Raw genomic sequence first — 23,968 nt, 5'->3', positions numbered from 1 at the left:
ATGGCAAAATTTTACATTTCACATAAGAATTTTGACTGAATTTTCGACAAAACACGAAAATTTCACATCTAACGGATGAATATTCACCTAGAAAAATAATCAAACAGTTTGACAAACGAAACTTCTTCCAATGATATGGTTCGGTTCGATGTTTGTCATCAAAAACTAATTCAAATCAAATTTCATGATGTATTATATTTATTATTTCCAGTGTTTACTTTTTAAATACAAGTAAAATTTGAATATGTGTAGATATTTGTATTGATAAAATAAAATTATATTCGAATCTTTTCATAAAAAAATTAAATAAAGTTAAGTGAAAATTTCCACAACAAAAAACAAAAAAAACAAGTTTACAAGTCATTTTCTTTATATAGTGCTCAACTTTTTTCTTCTTTTTTTCTTTAATACAATACTTAAAATCATACTTGAATTATTCCTAACACTATTAACTTCTACAATTGTAATTCTTTCTCTAGTCGCTCTCATTGTTATTGTTTCTAACATTTCTCTACAGTAGTTGTTTCCCTTTGCTCAAACTAGAACAAAAACCATTTACCTTACAATGCTGAGACAAACAAATGGTAAATAAAATTTTGTAAATCCTAGAATCTTATATAATCATTCGAACAACAATTGTTGCTAAAATAATATTAAGCTCTATTTGATTTTTCGTTAAGAACTTTAAAAACTGGGAAAATTGCAAAATCTTAATATGCCATATATGCTTTATCTCCAAAATATCTCAACTGTTGTAATAAGCAAACAAAACTCTTCCATACATGTAAACGAGTCAAAATTGGATAATTTAGGAAAGATGGTGTGAAGATGATTGAAATCAACTCTTGAATCTGATGCTTCTACTCACAGCTGCATTAATTCCAGAGGATTCCCCACCATAAGGAGCAGTTGGTCTCCTCATACTCTGAACCTGTCCCTTACGATTCTTAACAGCTTTTTTATGCTTTAGCTGCACCACATTAGGATAACAAGAAAAAAACCCAAATGTCAAACAAGAAAGATACAGTTAACCAACAAAATTTGAGGACTTTGTTCACCCCACCCAGAATGAGTACCTTGTAGTTCTTCCTGGGATTCTTTTTTGCCTTGTTGCGACTGCGAGTTAGTCCCCTATTCTTCTCCATCTGCAGAAATTGGTGACAAGGAAAAAGCTTCAAAATTTGAAAGAAAAGATGAACAATTCAATTAAAAACCGTAGTAGATAGAGTAAGAACCTGAGAAGAAATTAAGCGCTTCCCTTCTAGAATCTCTGGCAGTGAGGAGACTGAAGTGTTCCTGTAAAAAAAATCAATCTTGTTACAAAATTGAAGAGGGTGGCAACAATAAAATTGAAATAGCCAAAATGGTACCAAAATTTCACCTTGAGTAAGCCTCGGCTTTGGCTGCCAGTTTTGCAGCTTGCAGTTGTTCCACTTGTTTGTAAAATTCATTTTCTGAGTCCCCACTTCCAACATCATCTGCATCCTCAACCTCATCAGGTCCAAGGTTACCACCCATTTGATCATCCTCGTCATTGTCATCATCATCCTCGGTCTTAATTCCAGCTCCGGCCAACACCCGAAGCTCATGTTTCCTTCGTCTTTCGCCAATTTCATCTCTCTTTGGTAAATCATCATCACCAGAAACCACCTTACTCAAAAGAAGAGATCAGTTAGCTGTTAACAGGTTTAAAAAGTGAAATTGTTGTATAGCCTTAACAAGAGCTTTTATTTAGTAATTAGTACAACACAAAAATTGTTATTAAAAATATACTGAAACATCTCTCAATATTAGAGAAGACTCTGGGACTTCTTTGTAGGATATATTACTATATAACAAACAGATTACGGCAAAACAGAACTCTATGATCTTTTTCAGATTGTACATCTAACTTTATTTCCCTGCTAATAGATAGAATATAGCTTCACAATGACACTGTTTTGGATTCCCAGAATATTCCTCCACCTGAGGTGGGAGACTATCCTAGCATATGGCTAGGCACTGAAGGTGGGGGATCCATCCGGATGAGATTTTTAACACAAAAAGGTCCTGCGGACTTGGGGTTTAACCAAAGCATATTCAAGGACCCAAGTTCTTCCACTAATTTTAACCAATGTATCCTTGATCAACATAGAGTGGTTAAGATCACACATTTTTTTAAGTAAAAATCTACATGACACTATAAAATTGCAAATGGAAATAGAAATCACAATTCATCAGGAAAAACTTTGAAGTTCAGTACCTTGGGTTTCTTCATATTTGCATTGAGGAACTGTGAAACCTTTTTGTAGCTAGAACCATTAATCAGTCTCGTTTCCTCATTGACATCCGCAGTATCATCATTAAAATCATCATATGTTTCAAGCTGGCTGTGAAATTTGTAAGTGGCTAAGTTCCAACATGCTTGAAACAGGTAATTGTAATATAAAGAATTGAAGAATAAAGTTATACCCATTAACTGGTCTTGAACGCTTTGTTCCATTAGTAGGCTTTGGAGCAATGTACAGACCCTTTTTCTTCAGTTTTTCCTCAAGGGAAGCTCTAACTTTTAGCATCTCTAAACTCTGTGCGCCAATGTGGTCCTTCTGCCATGTTAAGGTTGATTTCAGTAAATTAATAGCCTTTCGAACCAACAAAATTAAATCAAATAAAAAGGTAATTTTTTATTCAATAGAAAGTAGAAACAAAGTAATAGAACAAAACATCATGTCATGATCCATAATTCACCTGAGGTTTAACTTTTTTTGTTTTCTGTACACCATCCTTTGAGGATCCCAATTTTTGCATATCTTGCTTGCAAGGCTGCAGCAACACACAAAAAAAAAAAGTTGACCGTTGAGAACATTTTTTAAGGTTATCATTTGGAACAGATAACAATAAAAGCCAAGATTAATAAGTCATGGCTACCACTGTTTCTTCATCTGATTTGGCAGAGACAGGAGGCTGCTCTTGGTTTTTAATGATAGAATCAATTGTCATTGGAGAAGTCTCATTATCTGACTTTAATACTGCTTCTAACCCATTATTTCCAATAAGAAAGTCCTCAAGTTCAACTGGAAGTTTTGAGTCAAGTTGTTTCATCTGTTGAGAGAAGCACACATTAGAAATTTGCAAAATCTAGGAAAACAAAGTTCATCTCAAGTCTCATTTGTGGCAATTGCACATCAATGTTTAAATGTCAGCAGATAACAGTGCACAGTTGATGACATCGTGTTAGAAAATCAATTCACTAATCTAGCATGAATTACACCAGTTTTTCCATTGTGTGAGCAGGGCTGCCAATATAGGGTGTATGCAATATAATAAATTATCCAATATAAGCTCATATATTTCCAATAAATTTAGTTGAAACATTGATTATTTAATAAAACAGGACTAATGAAGAAATGTCAGTCACATCATATGTCTATGCCCTTTCAGATACTACTTCCAGGTTACTTCAGTAACGGACAGTATAAAGAAAGTCAAGGCAGGCATGAATAACTGATATTTTGGCTCTCCAACTGACAGAAGCTATTTATATCACCATGTCAACCATAATCATATGGCAAATTATTTTGGAAAATAGAACCGTACACTCATAGCTGTTATGTAGTTTGAAAATAACAAGACCTTATCAGATAATTTCTTGATCTCTTCAAGGCGAGCTGTTATGGGATGATCATGGACTGACTGCCCTTCAGATTTGAGGAGAAGGTAGAACGTTATAGCTTGGCAATAGGACAACAAAATAAGCCGCTTCAACTCGAAGTAACGCACTTCTCCTTCCATAACTAGTTCCCCCGTTTTAACCTGTACAAAATATAAAAATAATTGTAATGAAATACACTGTTCATGCAGGGGAGAGGTAATTACCATAAGAAAACAAGGGTATTGACCACTTATTTTATATTAACCCCATAACACAGGTAAATCAAGAGGCAGAATTAAAAGCATTTATACACTATAATGATCACAGCAGTATAACTTCCTCTAACAGGGGTCCAATATCTCAGTAGAAAGAATGAAATAAAGAGAACACATTGCTAAAAGAAACAAAAAACATAGCGAATGAATGACAGCAATAACAGGAATTCCTCCCTAGATAAATTATTGATAGATATAAAAAGTTCACTGACTCTTCTATACAAAATAAGTACTTTCATATTTATACAGGTTGAACTCTTTCATGGATAACAGAAAAAGAAAAGCCAGAAGAGCAAAAACCTTGCTTAAAAGTGGGTTAATTTCACATTCAAGTTGTCTGTGTGCCTCATTTAGTTCAGACAACCACCCAACTAATTCTGGAGCAGACCTGGAAGGAGAGGATAGTCACTAGTCAAGAAGAAGCATAAAAGTTTTAATACAAATATATCTGAATATCTAATACTGTTTTAATCCATTAGTGAATATGGCAGAAATTAAGCTAATGTAATGCATGAAAAGGTAACATCACAATTTATAACTCAATCAATATGCTGAAAGATAAAGACAACATCCCAACCTATATAAAACATTCATTTGCTCCTCCTTTGACAAAGCATTCAGTTCATCAACACTGAAAATTATATCTCCATCCAGTGGCTTTATTGCTTCGTTTCCTTTATTTGATGCCTCCTGTACATACATATATAGAAATTCACTTGAAGTTTATAAACAGATATCATACATGCCCTCACCAAATGATGAATTTCCCTATTTTTCCTTCCTCCGTCATAATGCTCTAGTAATATGAAAATTGACCACAAACAATAAGGTAATCAGCAGCACTCACCTTCAAAGTTAATTTCTCATTATCTTTGTCTCCACTTAAATCCACAAGGTCATAGTCTTCCATTGTTAAGGATTTTGCCTTCTCCCTTTGTACTTGTAATGCCAATTCTTCCTCTTCTTTTGGGGCCTCATCATCACTTGATTGAAGCTTAAAACAAAATCTTATGATCACTCAACAGAAACAATAAAATGCATAAGGAAACTAATAAATGTTAGGCTAAAGATCCACCACCAGGAGAACATCTACGTATTGATGGTTTGAATGTTACATATGGCAACATTTTTGTTTTGCTTTTACATGCATTGCTCAAATTCTCACCTCAAAATTACGATTCTCAGCACCATGCGAGAATATTTTCCCACCTAAAGTAAGTTTATAACCTTCCTCGTCTTCATCTTCATCAGCGTCGTCAATTGTATCATCACCTTCCCCAAACTTTGAACGTAAATATTTCCTTTGCCTAATCACTATGCACAACATACACATTGATTTAGTGAGATTATGAAACAACAACAAAGTATTATCTCACTAGTTGAGACTAGCTACATGGAACATCCAAACATCATTCGACATGATTAGAACCAAAGCTTCATATATATAATTATACTTTCTTGAAATTACACCATTTAGTGAAATTACACCTCTTGAATAGAATATGCTCCAAAAGATTTGCACAAGTACTCAAAGGACTTAGCAAGAATTCTTTTCATAAGCCCAAAACTATAAATACATTCTTAACCAAGAATTTCAACAAACATGAATTCACTAAAGTCCACCACCAACATGAGGACATATTAGCGCCTTTTATTTTTACAAATTATTTATCAATCCAAAATTTTATCTGATTTAAGCTATTTGATTTAAGACCATGTGTGTTTTGGTGCCTGTGCAGATAAACGTAATGGACGTTTTATCCAATCCATCAGATTATAATTTCGCCATTTTATGCATTGGAATGTGCAAACCGTTATCTGAAACACCCAGAACAAGAATCTAAACATACACTAACTAACCATGTTTCAAACTGACAATAAGATTTGATAAAGACAGATTCATTAAAAACTGTGGTCTTTTTAAATCAATATATACTAACAACTGCAATACTTGTAAATTTGTAATTTTCCAATCTCTATTTCAAAAACAAGTTACAGATAAATAGTCTTTAAATTATTAGAGGTTGATTGCAAAAGGCTGGATAGTCTTTATATTAAAAGAAGGTTGTAACAAAATGTATCATTAATACCCCAACCTTTCAGGAAAGGGAGCAAAGTACACATAAAAGGCATGCATTGTGATTTGATATCATAGTCCAGCAAACTCTTTAGCTACTGCATTTGAGTAGAGATAATATATTTTCATAAAAATTATATATATACAATGTCTCGACTAGGAACCCCACCATCCATCTCTATCAAATTTAATAGAGTACTTCAAAGATTCAGATATGCAAATTTTTGTGTGTGTCTGTATGTATATGTGTGTATATATCAAACATAAATTATCATACTTACTCTTTGCCAAAAGACCATCCCCATCATCATCGTCATCATCATCTTCCTCATCGTTGTCATCATCATCTTCCTCACTGTTGTCATCATCATCTTCCTCATCGTCTTCATCAACATCCTTTGACCAATATATGAAAGAAAAAGAAATGAGACAAAATATACAAATTGTCATCAACAATCCTGTTCTAGTTGCTAAACAACAACTAACACATAGAAGGTTGATCTGTCATGTTTCGAAGAATTTAAAGAAAAACTTCATGCAATTTAAAAAAAAAATGAGATTACGGTAACCAAAACCTTAACATCAAAAATGGGAAGTTCCTCGTCTTCATCTGACTCTTCAGTACCATCATTTATGTTAAGGGGGACAATGTCCCTCTGCTTATGAACTGCAAAATCAAAGCATCAGATAAGTGAGTTAGCACAAGCAGGCCAAAATCATAAACATTAGAAGAATGAAAATTCAAAGTGTTGGTCACAGTAAATGAAAAAAAAATTATTGCATCTCTGAGAAAAATAAATGAATAAAAATGAACAAAATGGAGTTACATGTATCAATCTCATCATCCATGTCGTCACTGGAATAAGTATCATGCTTGTATTGAGAACTTGTTTTAGAGTTTTTGACTTCTTTCTTCTGATAACTTCTACCACCTTTCTTCCCCATACTATTTGTGCGGTTCTTCACCACCAACTGGAGAAAACATAGAAACCAAATGAATGAGGAGTGTAAAATTCCCACCTAGTGAAGTGCAGAGAAAGAAAAGATAAAGAAATTGTGTAGAATAAGGATCAAGTCCTTCGCATATTTGATTCCAAGACTAAAATACTTAAAGTTACAAACAAGGATTAATTCACCATTCTTCCCTTCAGCCGGCACCTAAGATTTTTTTTTTAAATCTTCACAATGATTTTACCTACACTCTCAGACACTAATACAGCCTTAACTTAATCTGTATAGTGATATATCTCTACCAGTTATTTTCTAACTAATTTCAATGTTATTCTTAATTGACTCAGATCTAAATACCATTTTAAAATTCAAATAAAATCATTAATAAGATTTACAAATAAAAGATAATTACATTTATGTATTCGTTTTACTTTTTATTATATCAGAATAGAACAAAAACACCGCAGACTTTCCTAACAGTAAATTTAACAAACAGTCACAAACAAATATACCGGAGCAGTGCGAAGCAAGTAAATGCCAAGGGAACAAAACAACATAAACCAAAGTATTTGGCAGCAGCATAAAGCTCTAAACTTTAAACTCATTTAGCTCCAAAAATCAAAACCCATTAACACAATAAGGCTCTTGGAATAAAGTTTGACGAAAATTAAAAAAGGGGTAGGCGTAAAAATTGAAAGATATTAGAATAGAGCGTGTTTGTTGGGAAGAAAAGGTGGAGGGTACCTTGAGAAAAGTGGCGAGTGAGTGAGGTGGAGTTCTGAGAGGGCACAGTTGGAGAACGCGAATGGTGTTGAGAGGTGCACTGAGAAGAAGAAGGTATTCTGAAGGAGAAAACCGCAGCCGAACCGAGAGAGAAGTATGAAACAAGGTCTAAGGGTTTAGTCCAAAGTGCTAAGAGAATCAAAATAATGTAAAGAAGGAAATTTTTTATTTTGGAACAAATCTTATTTACATCCTATCAAATTTTAAATATATTAAATGTTTTCTAAAAAGCATTTTATATTACTTTTCTTTCTTTAATGTTTAAACTTATTTTTAATTTAAACTTATTTTGTAATGCTCACTCTAGAAAGCTAATGCCAATATATAATAATAATTTTAAAATTATATTACTTTAGTGCAATATAAATTTATTATATAATTTATAATATCTATTTTACAAATTTATGTACTTTTTATTGTACAAGGTTTACAAAATTATTATAAAATTCATAATTTATAAGCACAATAATCTGATCATCTATTTAACTTTTTCATTTACTTTTTATAAATATTTTAATATTTCGTAAAAGTTTTAACATAAAACAAAATTTAAAATAAAGAAGTTGTCGTGACTTGGGAATTGAATATTTTTTTAAATGTATAAATACTTGCATACATAATTTTTAATTTCTCCAAACGCGGGATCATTTTATTTTTATTTTGCAAAAATCTTCATTCCATTTATTACTACTTCATATATTAGTTTTCTTCATTATATCAATTCAAATTAACATCCAGCACATTGACAGAAAATATTCATTTTATTTTTAATAATTTAAAAAAATTTATTTTTTAATATTTATATCCGTAAGTCAATTTATAAAATGCCTGAAATTAATATATTATTTTCGAATAAAAATTAGTAATATGTTAAACATAAATTAGTACTTATTATTATTATTGATGATGTAATATGTTAATTTTAAATAAAAAAATACATAACATAATTATAAAAATAAACAAAGTCAATTAGTATTAATTAATAGTGAACACACAAATAATATTGAAGTGTTTACTGCAAAATCCTTAAAAAAACAATGCAAATGTTACACTTAATGCTTCAAAATAAGAAGAAAAAAATGCAAAATAAATAAGTCTAAAAAATAAAAACAACAACAATAAAATAAAAACAAAAAACATAAATAAATAAAGAATGACAGAAAAAAATAATAACTAAAAACATAAAAGATATAAAATAAAGACAAAACAAATAAGATAAAGATAAAATATATAAAAAAATCCAAATAAGATAAATATAAGAGATATAAATCGATACTAAATAAGTATATGTTGATCATAAAAAGGAAAATAAATGAAATATGATAATTCATTTAATATTTTTTTCATTGATACATTAAATAGTTTGTGTGAAAAATAATTAATGACGATAAGTACACAATCCAGTAATGTTGGGACATGTTATTTATATGTGTCTTGATGTTTGACAATATGAATATTTTTTTGTTCGATCATGTTGTTATTTCATGTCTATACCAGTCCTTATTCAACTTAGTTTTTTTTATAATTATGTCCTGTATTTTTTACTTGAAACTAACATTATTACATCATCAATAATAATAAAAATAAATACTAATTTTTGTTTATAGATTCAACTTTTATGTCGTTGTAAAGTTTAATTTTTTATTTTTTTCATCCTTAAAAAAATAAATTTTAAACTAAACATTTTAAATTTATTATTTTTTTATTCTGTAAAAATTAATTTATTTATTCATTAATTATATTTCTAACTATTTTAAACATTAAAAATATTTATTTTTTAATGCATTCAAAATTAAAATTATAAAAAAATATTTATTTATTTATTTTTGAAATGTGCTAGATAGAAAAATAAAAATAAAAAGGTATTAAATAAAAAAAAACAAAAGGATGTTAAATAGGGAAGTAAAAGTATAAATGGTGTAGATAGCGAATTTACCCGTCATTTGTTGCTTTAGAGTTTTTAAAAAGTTCCAAAGATATTTTTTAATTGTTCATTTATGTAGGGGTGCAGGAAGAAACACCCAAAACCAATAGTGGGCCTGCTCGTGGGCCCAGCCCAAAAATGATATTTTGCTCCCCATTCAGACAAAACAAACAGCAGCTAAAGGATGATGATGCTCTTGCATTTCTCTGGCAGTCTCTGTGAGTCCCAAATGCCATAGAAGCAAAGTTCAGAAATGGCGTGCTGCTACAAATACCACCATTTCTTTCTTCACTCTCATTCCTTCTCCTTCTGGAGAAACCTTCCATTCCCGAACAACCGCACCACCACCACTTTCTCTCTCTTTCATTCTTCCTCCGCCCTACTCGCCAAGGTAAACAACTCGCCAATTACTACTATTTCACGCTGCACTCTACTCTCCTATTCCCTCTCCCTCACTTTGTGTTTCCACGTTAGGGTTATTGCTGTGCTTCTACTGATTCGCCACGAGCTGTTCCTGCAACTTCGCCAACGTTGCTTCCCGACGCTGGATTTGGAACCACTCAAGCGCTGCGGCTGGGTTCAGCTGCCAATGCGGAACGTGTGACGAGCACGGATCCTTTAAATGGAAGAGTTATGATCATTGACGGTACTTCGATTATTCACCGCGCCTACTACAAGCTCCTAGGCACGTTTCCTTTTCTTTCATCGTTTTTGTTCACGCATAATTCTGCTCTTCACTTTTCTAGAGTGTGCTGCATGTTATCCGTTCACTTTTTATACGTGTTATGTTCAGTACTTACTAACCGCATAGAAGCTTTTTACACTCTCATCTAATTTAATCATATCATCAAATACTTTTACAATAATTAGTTAAAGTCATTCAAATAATAGTTTATGATTGGTTTACAGTGTAAACAAAATTACGTTGACTGGACATGGAAATTAAACTCTTTTTAATTATGTCACGTGATTGATAAAACTTTGTGTGTTTATCTGTATGTTCTGTTATTGATAAAATCTACAGCGGTTTTGGCTTCCTATTATTTGCTGTTTATTTTTTTTTTTAAAGTTAATTGGGTTTTGTTGGAGTAGAGCTTGTGTAACCGATTGTTGTTAATCTTTTTCATGGTGTGATAGCAAAGTTGCACCATGGTCATCTAACACATGCTGATGGAAACGGAGATTGGGTTTTAACAATATTTACGGCTCTATCGCTTGTAAGTTATCTGTATAGACATGTATGTGGATGTTTGATAATATTCTCATTTTAATCAGTACAAATCATAAACTTTTCATGCTTCTAGCATAGTTTTTGTTGTCATTTGGGTGGCAAAATATAAATATAAAACAGTAGATACTAATTTTAGTGTCCATTTAAAAATATAACGACTATGACAGGCATTAAGTAATATATAAGGCTTCGGATCCAGATAGTTTGTTATAATGTATTATTGGAATTAAATTTTACAAGACTGTGGACATATATTGAGATTTTTTTTCGTGTGTTTGTTATTTTCAGTGAGAACTAGTAGTTTTTCTTTCACTAATCAATTTACGCTCACATAGAAGTGATTATCAAAGCTTTGAAATAAAAGTATTTTGTTATTGAAGTTGCTGAATCATAAGTCTTTAAACCAAATCATAAATCTTAATCTCAATAATAGATTGCAATCTGTGAAATAAAGTAATACAAAATTGAGAAAGAAAAATGATAATCATGATGGACTTGTAGGTTTATTCCAAACCAAATAAGTTGAATAAAACTTAAGATAGTTTGGAGAGCAATTAGGAAGGTGAAGGGTATTGGCTTGAAGTCACTTTGGGTAGGCTGATCAGTGTGTTTAGAGTAAAAGATTAAACTGTTAACTCAAATTAGTAGGTTTTGATATAAATACGATACTCATCAAAGAATGCCTGTATAAACTTAGTATAATCTTACATTCTTATATTATCTTCTCCCGACTTACATTATGGTTGTACCATAATATAAATGCCTTTATAATATAATCATTTGTCTAATTAAATAATTCTGTTTAATGTGTCAGCAAGTTCAAACATGCAGACTTGTAAGAGCTATAATTTAACTTTTCTGTGCTATTTTTCGCTTTTCCACTTGATTAATCTTAGAGACTTAACTTTAATTTGTATTGAAGAAGCTTTGTAGTGCACTTTTCTTAATCAACTACCGAGAAAAATAGTGCAGATTCTTGGAATTGAGCCACAATTTTTTTTTAGTTTTAATTAACAATGCAGCATGTATACAATGATTTTAAATGTGGTTGATAAGTTTCATTTTGTGTGATTGATATTTGTTGTTTTTAACTTGGAGTCATTATTTGTTATTGTTCTTCCAGATAATTGATGTTCTGGAATTTGTCCCCTCTCACGTGGTGGTAAGTTTTGCCCATCATGTATTTGTATATGTGCAAAAGCACGTATTTCCATGAACATTTTCATCGTTAGTATTTTTTTCCCTATTATTTCAATCTTATTTTTTTTCTCATGTTTTAATCAGTTAATCTTATTACTATTGTTTGGTTTCTTTTACACGCAGGTAGTGTTTGACCATGATGGTGAGTTATAAAATTCTGCCTCTATATCTGCCAGTATGATTTTTCGTTTTCCACTTTTATATCCTCCATGCTAATAATAGAAATTTAGCTTTTCTTTAACCATTGTGATACTTATTTTTGTACTATTTTACTTTTTTTATATAAAGCATGGTATTGATAATTGATAATCAATTATCAATTACAGTTTTGGTGCAGCTTTTTGCTGTGCTACTTATGTTTTGACTTAGCTAGTATTGGTTTCCATGACTGAATTTGGATTGCTCTATTTACCAAATAATATTAAAAAAAAAGTACTGCAATGCAATAAAGATGCTGGGAGGCATAATGGTTGCCGCCCTAAATTGGAAATGTGGTTGTGGAGGAAATAGAAGAATGAACATACACAAAATTCTGGTACTGTTTTAACACAGGAGATCTGTTCAGTTAGGTGTGCATTTTCAAATGGTTCCTCCATAAAAGAATTGGATTCATACTACAAAAGTATCTTATGAAGTTAATGCCTTAATGAGAAATTTAAAAAAAAAAGATTAAACCCGTGCATATCTTTTTACTCTGAATTCCAGACTGGCCTTAAAGGATTCATTTTGTCACAATATTCAGCCTTAAAGAGTCCTCTGTTAGCAATATTGGTTTTATATCGTCTTTCCTTTTATGTGATGTTTAATGATTTCCTGTTGGCTAAAGATCTCTGTGCTACACGACCTCACCAAAACTTGAATGTAGATTTATGCTGATGCTCTATTTCTGCTAGATTACCTTTGCAGTACATGCCAAAGTATTAGGCATTTGTTTTAAAAATAGGAAATTTGTGATTACAAGTTAATGGACTTGAATTCTTTTATGCTATTCTTGCAAGCTTTGGGTTCATTCTGTTTGGCATCTTATCTTGTTCTAAAGCATTCATATCAGGTTTACCTTACTCATAAATGAAGAGACAAATATAACTGAAATATAGGTAATTTAATGTCTAATCCTTGGCATTTTGGGAAGCAACATTCTTTAGTTTCGCTTGAAACTGAAGAGGAAGGAAGATTTTTGTGTCTGGAAAGTACAAATAGATAAGTAAAGATTAAAGTACTGTTTGCTGCATGAATTCCTATCAAGTTCTCGCTCTTATACTCTAGGATGTTGCATTTAGATTGAACTTGTTATGATCTGTGAAGATGGTAGCATAGGAAGAATACTATGTTCAGTCAAGTACATATTGCTTCTAGTTCTAGAAGCTGTTGATGTTCTGGTGGTATCTGGGCATGTTTAGAAACACATCATTTTGCGTCTCTTCTTCCTAGCAGCTAACTTGCATTCTCAGGTTCATTGGCTTGTAAAGCCACTCTCAAATATACTTTTAATTGAGAAAACCTTCTCATTTCAGGACTTCCTTTTGGTCATACTTATAATTCATCAAAAGAAAGTTTTACTGCAAAAGGTATGTTTGTTTTCGAGTTTCAGTATTTGCATGATGAAATTGGCATACATGAACAATATCAGAATTTGAACCTCATTCTTTTGTGGTTATATACGGGCACAAGTGGAGTGGTGTGCCTATTTATTTATTTATTTATTTTTTCCTTCTATGCATCTTTTTTTAAAATTATTTGACTTACTCAAATAAAGTGTACTTTTACTTTGTCCACCCACCCTAAGTAAAACTCCTCTAGCTCCTGGATCTATGTATATGTACCCTTTGATATTTATATGTCTAGGTTTCATTCAGATAAAGTACCTGTCATTGTAAGGTTGGAGATCTCAACTGTTCCGGGGTCTAGTCAAGACAGTTGGGTGAGACTTAGGAGAATATAATGTTTTTCGTTATATTTGTGAGCCAAATTACAAAATCAACCTATCTTTTTCCCTCTAAGATGGTTTGGCTGAATGGATCAAATGACTCCAGGGTGTTCTATTGTGAATCATGTCCATAGAAAAATCATTTGAGTATATTAGCATTGTAGGTGTTAAGTTAAGCTGTGGTAAATTTTTTCCTTATGCTTGAGTGCTATTTAAGACACTGTTAATTTGAATCCTATGGTTTACATTTCTCTCTACTTCCCTGTCTTTAGTTTGATGGATTAGGATACTTAAACCATGAGATTTGTGTTGATGAGGTATGATCTATAATTTTTACCTAATCCAGGATTGATGTTCCTTTGCTAAATTTAAATGCATACAGTCTATCTAGCTTCTACTTGAAGAAGAGTCATGTGCTTCTGAAACCAGCTCCACATCACAAACTTTGCATTTATCTCCATCTCAACTCTCCACCTTGGAGGATTATATCTGCTAAAAAGCATGCATCATTGACATGGCACTGCTCTTGAATATGGCACTGCTCTTGAATATGCTTTGTAACCCAAAGATAGCTGTTCAAAGTTGACCCTTGGCGTTGTCCTATAGTTTCCGTAAATGCTATTATTACCTGTGACCTTAACTTGTATACTCGTACTAGTTATGATCCCCTCATTCCTTGTTTTCTCAAATTAGGCAATGTGAAGTCCTTTCTTCTCTATGCGCCTCCTCGACAATGCATCTCTTGTCACCTTATTTTATACATTTTCCATATCAATAAATGTCATGTGTAAAAGTCTTCCTGGACTGTTCTGTCACATCTTTATATTCCTTTCTCAAGCTTCATTTGAGGACCACAATATCTATCTGCTTATAATTGTCAGTTGTAAGTGGTTCTGCATGATCTTCTATTCTGGTCAAATTGTCTCATGTTGATTTGTGGGGCTTCAATTCAAATCAAGCTGGGGTAGTTAATATGTGTTTTTAGAATGTCTAACTGATTAATTTACCTTTATAAGTGAGTTTTTCCTTTATTCTTTGACCAAGTCCCTAAAGCTTTAAAAATTTATTTGTTCTTAATTTCACGTGCTCTTTATTTTAAGGTCAGAATTTTCGGCACAATCTATACCCTGCATACAAGAGCAACCGTCCTCCAACTCCTGATACCATTGTTCAGGGACTCCAATACTTAAAAGCATCCATCAAGGCTATGTCCATAAAAGTCATCGAGGCAAGTATAAGATGTGAGTTCCTATTGCGTACAGATTAAGCGTGTAATATAATTGATACAAAAATCATTCAATGATAGGTTCCTGGTGTAGAAGCAGATGATGTGATTGGAACGTTAGCCTTGAGGAGTGTTGATGCTGGGTACAAGGTGATTCACTAATGATTTTGAATTCTGATGCACATTTCAGATTTTGACAAAATAGTGTTCTCTTTGACCAAATGAAGTAGGATTATAATTAAGTGTGTATTTCTTCAATACTGTTTTTGGCACACAAGGAAAGTTGTGTGGTAAGAATGTGGGTAAAGTTAATTTTGAAGGTTGTTTGTAACAAATGATTTAGATTTAGTGATAAAGTGGCAAAAAATGAAGTGGACCCCATGTTTAATAATTTCCATGTATAAATAACAGTAAAATAGTGACACGAAGCAATCTCCTTATCTACTACCCCCGGGCATGATTTTGATAGCTTCAAATTTAGACATTTAAATCTTCCATAATGAATTAATACCCCACTATAATCAATTATGGTGTTTTAAATTGATAAAGAATATGTAAAAAGTTTGAAATAATGCAGGGGCAAACATATAATTCATTTATGTTTTCATTGTGGAAATGCCTCCAATAACATTGCTAAGTCACCACTACTGATATTATTTTATTTTGATGATAGGTACGAGTTGTCTCCCCTGATAAAGACTTTTTTCAGATTTTGTCTCCTTCGCTGCGTCTCCTTCGAATTGCTCCACGTGGTGATCAGTTAGTATCCAGCTTAATTTCTGCTTTTTTTATGTGCTTCTAATGATCCAATGCAATAATTGATAGCACTCTTTTCTGACTTTAATATTACGAGAACCATCTGATAATCATTCTTTGCTTACTCTTTTATATGTAGAAATTCATATTACCAGAACAAAATTATAGATAATATATAGACCCATTTTCTACATTTGGAACTCCCTGCTTTTGCTTTTTTACAGAGTGGCAATGTAAAGATTATGCTAACTCATGTTTCCCTTTCTCTTGAGTATGGCATGGACTTTTTTTGTAAACTAAGAAAAACCTATATTAAATGGAAAAGTATTTTATTGCTAATTATACCTTATTAGGAATGTAACTCTAACCCATGTTGCTCTCTCACTCTCATACACACAATTGCTTCTTGAGTATTGCATGAACATTTTAATCATAAACTAATAATGAAAAACCTATATTACATGGAACATAATCGGTATTGCATGCTTACTAACAATTCAATAATATGTTTCATAAATCAAATAGAAACATAGTGGAACAAGGCTCCACACATAGTTTTTCAAAATTTAACAGCCTTATAATCTGTATAGTTATTTATGGTTCCATCACAACTAGTTCATTATGTTTTACTGTTTCTATTTTTTTAACAGGATGGTGTCATTTGGGGTTGAGGATTTTGCAAATAAATATGGAGGTCTGAAACCATCCCAGTTTGCAGATATGATTGCACTTTCTGGGGATAGATCTGATAATATTCCAGGTAATTTTGTGCTCCTCAATTTCAAAGGTCATTTGCTGAATCATGAGGAACAAAATAGATCAGGGTTACGGAGTGAGACGCTTTTAAATTTGGGGATATGCATAATTTCCTATTAGTTACCTATGAAATCAGTGGGTATTATTTAGTTAGGACCTGTTAGAATTAGGATTATTATTATAGTATTGTTAGCCTCGTGTCATGAGTGTTAGTTCATTAGTTGTACTAGTATTGATCTATATTATTAGTATAAAAATGGTATTAGGTCAGTGATTTATTGCCACATCATTATACTTTCTACTTCAGGCATTGTCATTTCCTAACAAAACTATGCTTTCCAGGAAATGGAGAAAACAAACATAATTCCAAGATTTGGTTGCCCATGCTAGTTATTGGGCACATGTGAATTCCAATATTTGATTTTTATGGAACTGGAATGAGAATGGATTAGTGGAATGATAATTCTTTTTCCAAAGTTTGATTTGGTCAGGAAGCAATTTATTTTTATTACATTCCATTCTGCTTTTTTTTGTTTACTACTTGGATGTTATATGGAGTTATGGAGTTACGAGTTTATAACTAATTAAAATATATTAGAAAAAGAAGAATCATTAATGGATTATACTGTAGAAGGATCTCATTTGTATCCTTAGGCTTGGAAACATCATTATTTGTATTTTTTTTAGCAAAACTGATGAATCACAATTTCTATGAAATAGGGACAAGTTAAATAAGATTGTGGAATTTTAACAAATATTTAATACTTTTAATTCTTTATAAATGCAGGAGTTAATGGAATTGGAGATGTTCATGCTGTGCAATTAATCAGTCGATTTGGTGAGGTTCTATTAACTTTCTCTTCCTTTCTCCAAAAGTTTACATTGTCTTAAGTTGAGGATTCCCATCTAGTGTTGGATTCATTGATACTGCATGTTCTAGCATCATGAGAATTCAATATCCACCTAGTGCCACGGTCTGTGATTTGATTTTTACAAACTCAACTATCTAATAAGCAAAGGAGTTTTATTTGCTTGCCCAAAATGAGAGTCTAAGAGACGGGCTCAGGGGAAAGAATAATCCTGTTAATAAATTTGTGAATAGGGGATTTTCACTGTACTTATAACCAAATGCTTATATAGCAAGCTGAGAAGATAATATACACAGAAAGAGTGGGGTCTCTCCTGGGTAGATAAAATGCAACAGAGAAAGGCGGGAGGGATTATGCATGATGGTGAGGTTTAGACTGGAATGGAGGTTGCAGCCTTGCTACGTGCTGCTATCTGTATATTTTCTTTCCCTTTTTTTTTTTATGTGAGAGTCAGGTTCTGCACTGAGTCTTTCTGTAATCAGATACTAGAGTGGTTTTGGGTTTTTGGTTTGGCTGGAAAATCACAAATTAACAGTTGCTTTATTACAATGCTAGAAAAAATCAGTAAGTTTATTAACTTTATATTGTTGCAGATGTAAGAGTGCTTTTCTTTGATTGTTTTCCCTTTTAAGTGACGTTCTTGTTCTATCTATAGAGTGTTTTAAAAATGATTGAATAACTTTGAATTTTATTGGTTGGGTGCGTGGTGGGCATGTTATAATATAGTTGTCCAAATAATTTAACTTTCTCGAACACACCCACTTGTAAACAATTTTTGTTTGTAGCTTTTTTATCTTGTACCTTGTATATTTTTTAATCCATATATGGTTGTAATCATATCTCTTCACCTTAATGAACAGGCACATTGGAGAGGTTGTTGGAATCTGTTGATCAAATTAAAGAGGGTCGCATTAAAAAGGTTTTCCCGACTGATATTATGTTCATGTGCAAGTTTGCTCACATGATTATTAAAATGTTCTCATCAGAAATTATATAACATGATTAGTGAGGTTTATTGTTGCATTTACCCTCTGAATTTATTTTGATTCTCTGCTGTAAAAGATATTGTGATTCTACCTTTCAAAGCTATTGTAATTGTTCCCAACTGTACATCGACACTAAACACTAATATTGAGCTTACATTTGCCATTTTCCTTTTAGGCCTTGATTGAAAATGCTGAGCAGGCCGTCTTAAGCAAGGAACTGGCAAGCATCTCAGTCTCTTAATTTATTTCTGGATCTACACCTTCTTTGCTTTTTTTTTTTTTCAGCATCTATTTGTCCTGTTATCTGCAATTTTTTCTCATGCGTCTGTAGTTTAAATCATGCCAGGCCTTGTTGAGGTCTGATCTTCCATCGTACATGGTACCATTTGCTGTAGAAGATCTCTCGTTCAATAAACCAGAGGTTTGTGGCATTGAAGGCAGTTAAAGTTTTCAATTTGTATTTTTTTTAATTAGTTTTTAGCTTGATTTTTTTAGTCCAATTATAAATTTTATTTAAAGCTCATTTATCAGTATCAAGTTTTTGTGCTATAAACTCACCCATGCTGGTCATAACTGGTTGGTCGTTGCCATTAATGCTATGGAGATTGTTATTTGATTTTTTTCGCCTGGGGAAAACCTTGTGATCAAAGGATATTTTAATTATTAAATACAATATTTTAATTTTTTGTATGTTTTTTTAACTGAATGAAAGTATATGGTGTACAGGACAATGGCAGTAGATTCAACAGCCTATTAACAGCTATCAGTGCTTACGCTGAAGGGTTTTCAGCTGATCCCCTCATCAGGAGAGCTGTTCATTTGTGGAGAAAGTTGGAGTCAAGATGAAATTCAGAGTCGTCAGGTTTTGTTGTATAGAGGGGATTTTTTATTCCAACATTTCAATACTTGAACAACAGTACACAACATGAGGGTATTCAAGTGTCTACAGAAAGCAGAGTAAGTTGTTCTTGTCACCTATACATTCTTGCCATCTTAAGTTTTTGTAATTTGTTCCATGCAAAAGGCATATGGAGTAGGCACTTTGTGTAGATGGCTGTAGATTTTAGGAAATATTTTGCACAAGGTTTGAGAACTCTACACATAATGCTATTTGTTGGTACATTACATGGCATTTACACAATTTTGTAACTTGCTCTTAATTCATTTTACAGGATGATTAGGCATTCATGTTTCCTCATTCATTGTATTTGCCTTATCTTTATTATATCCCAATGTTTCTATTAAGAAACACTAATTTCGTTCTTGCTTTTGGAAACGCAACTGAATGTATCTTAAGATTTGAATTGTCAAACTTGTTCAAACCAATTTTTAAAATTATTTTCTATGAACTAAAACGTTATTGTGGAATCTATTTTACTTTATAAATGTCACTGTTGATGTTTCGAAAACATCACTTAAAAAAACTTCAACACCCTTTTAAGAGAATTATTTCAGAATTATAATTTATCATGAAATCTTCACCCTCTAATGATAACTATTATTAGGATATTCCAAAATATAAATTTATCAAGAGCATTAATCACAGGTTAAGTGTTTCTAGAACGCTTGTAATGACATATATCATTGTGTATTTTACATTTATCTATAAGACCTACCAATAACTCAATCCAACCTAATGTTTAACATCTATAAGTTTTCTTAATTTTATCTTCCACTAATTACATGACAACTTATAGATGTTAAACATGACACCAAACTCAATCAAAATTATTAAATAATACCAACAATAATAATAATAATCTAACTATAATTTAACTTTGTTATTTTATTAACTAAATATATGTTTTCAAAATATATTTTTAACATTTCAAATATTAAGTAATATTTTTTTAATTTATTTCAAAACATTGAACTAGACGTACTTTGAAATAACAAATTTTAATAATAATTTTTTTAATAACTTATGATCCAATTCAATGAAATACACCGAAGAATGTATTAATTGTTAATTAGTCTATTCTGTTTACACAGACTTAGATGAATGCTTTCTCTCTTCAGTGTTCAACAATCCTGCTACTTTTTAAAAAACTACAAAACTAATAAGTTCACATTTGAAAAAAGGATGAAGAAGCAAAAATTGAATACAGCTTGGTCAAATGTCTAAGCTTCTATGTTACTCAAAAAAATAGTATCATCGTCTTCACATTCATGTCATGTCACTAAACCCTCTTCCTTGATGCCCTCCTTTCAGTTGGTCTATTCATTGTGGTATCTGCAGATGCCTCTGATTTTTCTTCAGCAACACTATTTTCAGCATTTGAGCCTTCCAACTGAGTTTTAATCAGATAATGAGCCACAGATTTGAAACCCAGCTTTGACACCTTACAAAAATTCAAATCAAGTGGGAATGATCAGTTCCAGCATTTCCATACCATTGGCAAGTGGCAACAAGAACAAAGGGTGAATATTTTTTTCTTTGAAGAATGTTGAGGCAAATTTATGCACACTCATATACAATGAAGATAGAACAAACAACAAAAGAATTATACCCTACCAAGTTAGATTGACTACATGGATCAGATAGCACTGGACTCAGTTATAAACTAAGATATAAGAACTATAAGGATTCATTAATGTATCTCAAGATTCAAATTCATTCTAAGTTCCATCTGATGATACAAACAAATAGCTAACCGAATCACATCAAATTATACGATTCAAACCATGAATTATAAGATTCTGTCCTCTAATAACAATGTTGTGCAACACTAACCTTACTGTATATGTTGCCAGTAGGATTCCAACCTTTTCCCCTGCGGCAATGGCTGCAGTTGCAAATTCCACGACAAGGAGGGCAAACCCATTTGTTGTTATGGTTGGCTTCCATCACATTTTCACCATATCTGTAAAATATCAGTAGAAAGGGACTAGCATCAAACTTTACAGTATCACTGTGGTTGACACAACACAAGGCTGAAAGGAAAATTTGAACCTCAGCTTAAAACAAAATTACCTCGTGTACAAGCAATCTCCACAAAATTGGCCTTGGAGTAATTCACATTTGTTGCAATGAGTATGCTGGCAAAGAGTTTTCTGCCTGCATGTAAACAAACGATTTGTGAAAAGCTTTGCCCTGAAACAAGTATCATATGGGATACATTAACTAGTTCTTCAAAAAGGACCGAGTCTGTTCTTCAATCAAAGCGCACTAAAACCATATTTTCCCCACAAGACCATTCAAATGCCAAGTTTTTCGAGATCAAACATAAAATGTCAAATATTCTAAGCATATTAAAGAAGATTTGCCATCTAGAAATGAAACATTTAACTTAAAACATAAATAAAGCGGGGAGAAGACACATGAAGGTTCGAAATTCTAATGCAACTATACATTGTATCTTCATGTAACAATGTAAGCTTCAAATTTCTTGTCAAAATAAATTGTGTAGAGACAGAAACTGGTAAATCCTACAAGGACATAGAGTATACCAAAGAGCATAGTGAACTAATCAATGTACAATGAATATTACCTGCATTGATGGCATGTCTCTCCTTTGATTGAATCATATATACGGTTCCCATCCTCATCATATCCATCTACATCCAATTCCCAAGTACTCTCACAGTCTCCCAGAAGCTCCTCATGCTCTTTAGTGTAAACTTCAGGGTTTGTACCTTCTGGTATAAAAATCTCTACTGCATCTTTTTCCTTACTCGGGAACTCACGTCTCTCAGAATAGTTAATTGGTACCAGGTTCATTATTCTGCAAACCCATTAAATTGTCAATTACATTTCAGGTACTTTAGGTATTTCTAAAGTATTTTTTGAATCTTCATCTCAACACAAATAAAAGGTGACAATGAGCATATAAATAATGTCATTTCATGTTTAGACAAAATCTAGACACAGTTCTTCATGTGATTACAGAGTTGGTATTCAATCAGAACTGGTGTTTCTCTTTTTCATGCAATATATATTAACAAAGTGACACTCCAATTCTAATAAAAAAAACATCAAACTTACTTGTAAAAGTGTATCTCAGCATGCATACACAATCCCTAAAATTAAATTATAAAACATCAATATACTTATTTTAACATTAACTCTGTGTCCATGTTCACGACTCCTTTGCTTCCAAAATGGAAGTGGGTTTCCAAATGCAAAGAGAAAGGAACAAACCCACAAAGAAAGGTGGCTCCTTTTAAAGTTCCACAGAGAGCAAAACAAGTATAAAGAAAAAAATGAAAAGAATACCTGGAAGAGCGTCTCTGGGGCGAATGGTTGGGTCGGGGTTTGGTCTTCTTATTCTTGGGGAGAGGTTTTTGTTTTGGGCGTTTGAGTTTGAGAGACAAGTCGAACAAGCCAAGCTTCTGCATTCTCTCCATGTTGTCTTTGATCCTTTGGTCCCTAGCTTGCTCGTAAGATGCAGAGTCATCTTCTCTTTTGGACCCTTCTTCACTTTGGGAAAGAGGAAGAGAACGAGGTGCTTCTTCTTCTTCTTCTTCTTCTTCTTCCTTTTTCTTTCTGCGAGTGCCCATTCTCGTTCTGAGATGTTTTTGGTTTGTGACTCTTTGTTTTGAGTATTGGGAAGTTGAAGTGGCGGGAGTCCAAAACCTCGGAAATATTCCAATAATAAATTTATCATTTTTGGATTGTCTTTTAATTAAAAATTAATTGTTTGTGTTTAACTACTATGAGGAGAGTAGGGTGGTAAGCACTTCAAATATTCAGCTTTAGCATACTAATTTTTTATTGTTACATTTTCTAAAACTTTGATCAAGGATTACAAATTTTCTCCTTTTTTTTTTCTTGGTAACTTTTCTTTTTTTATCTCTAAATTTTCATTCAACCACAATTATTTTGCAAGGAGATTTGCGATGAGAGGATGAACATTTTCAAACTTAGTAAGAAAAATATAGAATAAACCTTTGAATAAATTAAATTTATTAAGGGAACATAACAATTTTTATTTCAAGAGATAAAAATAATTTAAACTTTAGTGTACACTATATATACTTTAAATATAGTATAAAAGTGTTATTAAATATAATCAGTTTTTATAATCAATACATGTTACCATTTTTCTTATTCATCCATTCGGTAATCGTTTATATACTTTTATTTCAATGTAGTTCCTTAACATAATTTCAAAATTCGATCAGCTTATTCTATTATATTTTTTCTATACTCTATTCATCTCATTTACATATTAATTATAAACTATATATTACATTCTTCCGTTATACACTATGATATTTTTACATTATTGAGTTAAAGTATCATATAAACAAAAAAAATATTTTTTAAGTAAAATCCCACGCATATAGTACGAGTTCATAACCTAGTACATTTTAAAATAAGGGCATAGAATGATATAAGTTTGAGATTTAATATATTTTTAAAATTAAAAAGACG

The 23,968-nt window shown here is 32.0% G+C and overlaps 3 protein-coding genes across 6 annotated transcripts; 1 reads left to right on the top strand and 2 right to left on the bottom strand.

Moving 5' to 3' along the window:
• Nucleotides 1-700: 700 nt before the first annotated feature.
• On the bottom strand, nucleotides 701-7,867 carry LOC137808786 (protein THALLO). Its single transcript, XM_068610063.1, has 17 exons — nucleotides 7,679-7,867; nucleotides 6,811-6,955; nucleotides 6,559-6,650; nucleotides 6,265-6,379; nucleotides 5,072-5,220; nucleotides 4,754-4,900; nucleotides 4,484-4,596; nucleotides 4,207-4,294; nucleotides 3,613-3,792; nucleotides 2,908-3,081; nucleotides 2,728-2,802; nucleotides 2,452-2,585; nucleotides 2,243-2,369; nucleotides 1,382-1,650; nucleotides 1,236-1,296; nucleotides 1,077-1,145; nucleotides 701-970 (listed from the first exon to the last, which is right to left on the bottom strand). Exons 2-17 carry the CDS (start codon nucleotides 6,926-6,928, stop codon nucleotides 839-841), a joined length of 2,043 nt encoding a protein of 680 aa, XP_068466164.1. The 5' UTR covers nucleotides 6,929-6,955; nucleotides 7,679-7,867; the 3' UTR covers nucleotides 701-838.
• A 1,937-nt stretch (nucleotides 7,868-9,804) lies between these two features.
• LOC137808784 (uncharacterized) lies at nucleotides 9,805-21,274 on the top strand. Of its 4 annotated transcripts, none has more exons than XR_011080735.1 (16): nucleotides 9,805-10,032; nucleotides 10,116-10,326; nucleotides 10,779-10,858; nucleotides 11,996-12,034; nucleotides 12,196-12,214; nucleotides 13,587-13,640; nucleotides 15,100-15,227; nucleotides 15,306-15,374; nucleotides 15,898-15,983; nucleotides 16,631-16,740; nucleotides 17,524-17,574; nucleotides 18,466-18,524; nucleotides 18,767-18,811; nucleotides 18,938-19,012; nucleotides 19,318-19,548; nucleotides 20,804-21,274. XR_011080735.1 is itself a non-coding variant. In XM_068610060.1 (15 exons), the coding sequence occupies exons 1-15, from the start codon at nucleotides 9,895-9,897 to the stop codon at nucleotides 19,435-19,437; spliced, it is 1,284 nt and encodes a 427-aa protein (XP_068466161.1). In that variant the 5' UTR covers nucleotides 9,805-9,894; the 3' UTR covers nucleotides 19,438-19,798. The 4 variants fall into 4 exon arrangements, 2 of the variants coding, with proteins under 2 accessions (XP_068466161.1, XP_068466162.1); XR_011080736.1 differs by lacking the exon at nucleotides 20,804-21,274 and adding an exon at nucleotides 19,764-19,798; XM_068610060.1 differs by lacking the exon at nucleotides 20,804-21,274 and having other exon boundaries at nucleotides 19,318-19,798.
• On the bottom strand, nucleotides 20,525-23,160 carry LOC137808785 (uncharacterized). The gene is made up of 5 exons (XM_068610062.1): nucleotides 22,808-23,160; nucleotides 22,083-22,316; nucleotides 21,566-21,649; nucleotides 21,326-21,455; nucleotides 20,525-20,933 (listed from the first exon to the last, which is right to left on the bottom strand). The coding sequence occupies exons 1-5, from the start codon at nucleotides 23,089-23,091 to the stop codon at nucleotides 20,772-20,774; spliced, it is 894 nt and encodes a 297-aa protein (XP_068466163.1). The 5' UTR covers nucleotides 23,092-23,160; the 3' UTR covers nucleotides 20,525-20,771.
• Nucleotides 23,161-23,968: the final 808 nt, after the last annotated feature.

The sequence above is a fragment of the Phaseolus vulgaris genome, chromosome 3, assembly GCF_000499845.2.
Source record: "Phaseolus vulgaris cultivar G19833 chromosome 3, P. vulgaris v2.0, whole genome shotgun sequence".
Lineage (NCBI taxonomy): Eukaryota > Viridiplantae > Streptophyta > Magnoliopsida > Fabales > Fabaceae > Phaseolus > Phaseolus vulgaris.
The sequence above is the reverse complement of the archived record's forward strand: the minus strand, read 5'-3'. Positions and strand labels throughout refer to the sequence as shown.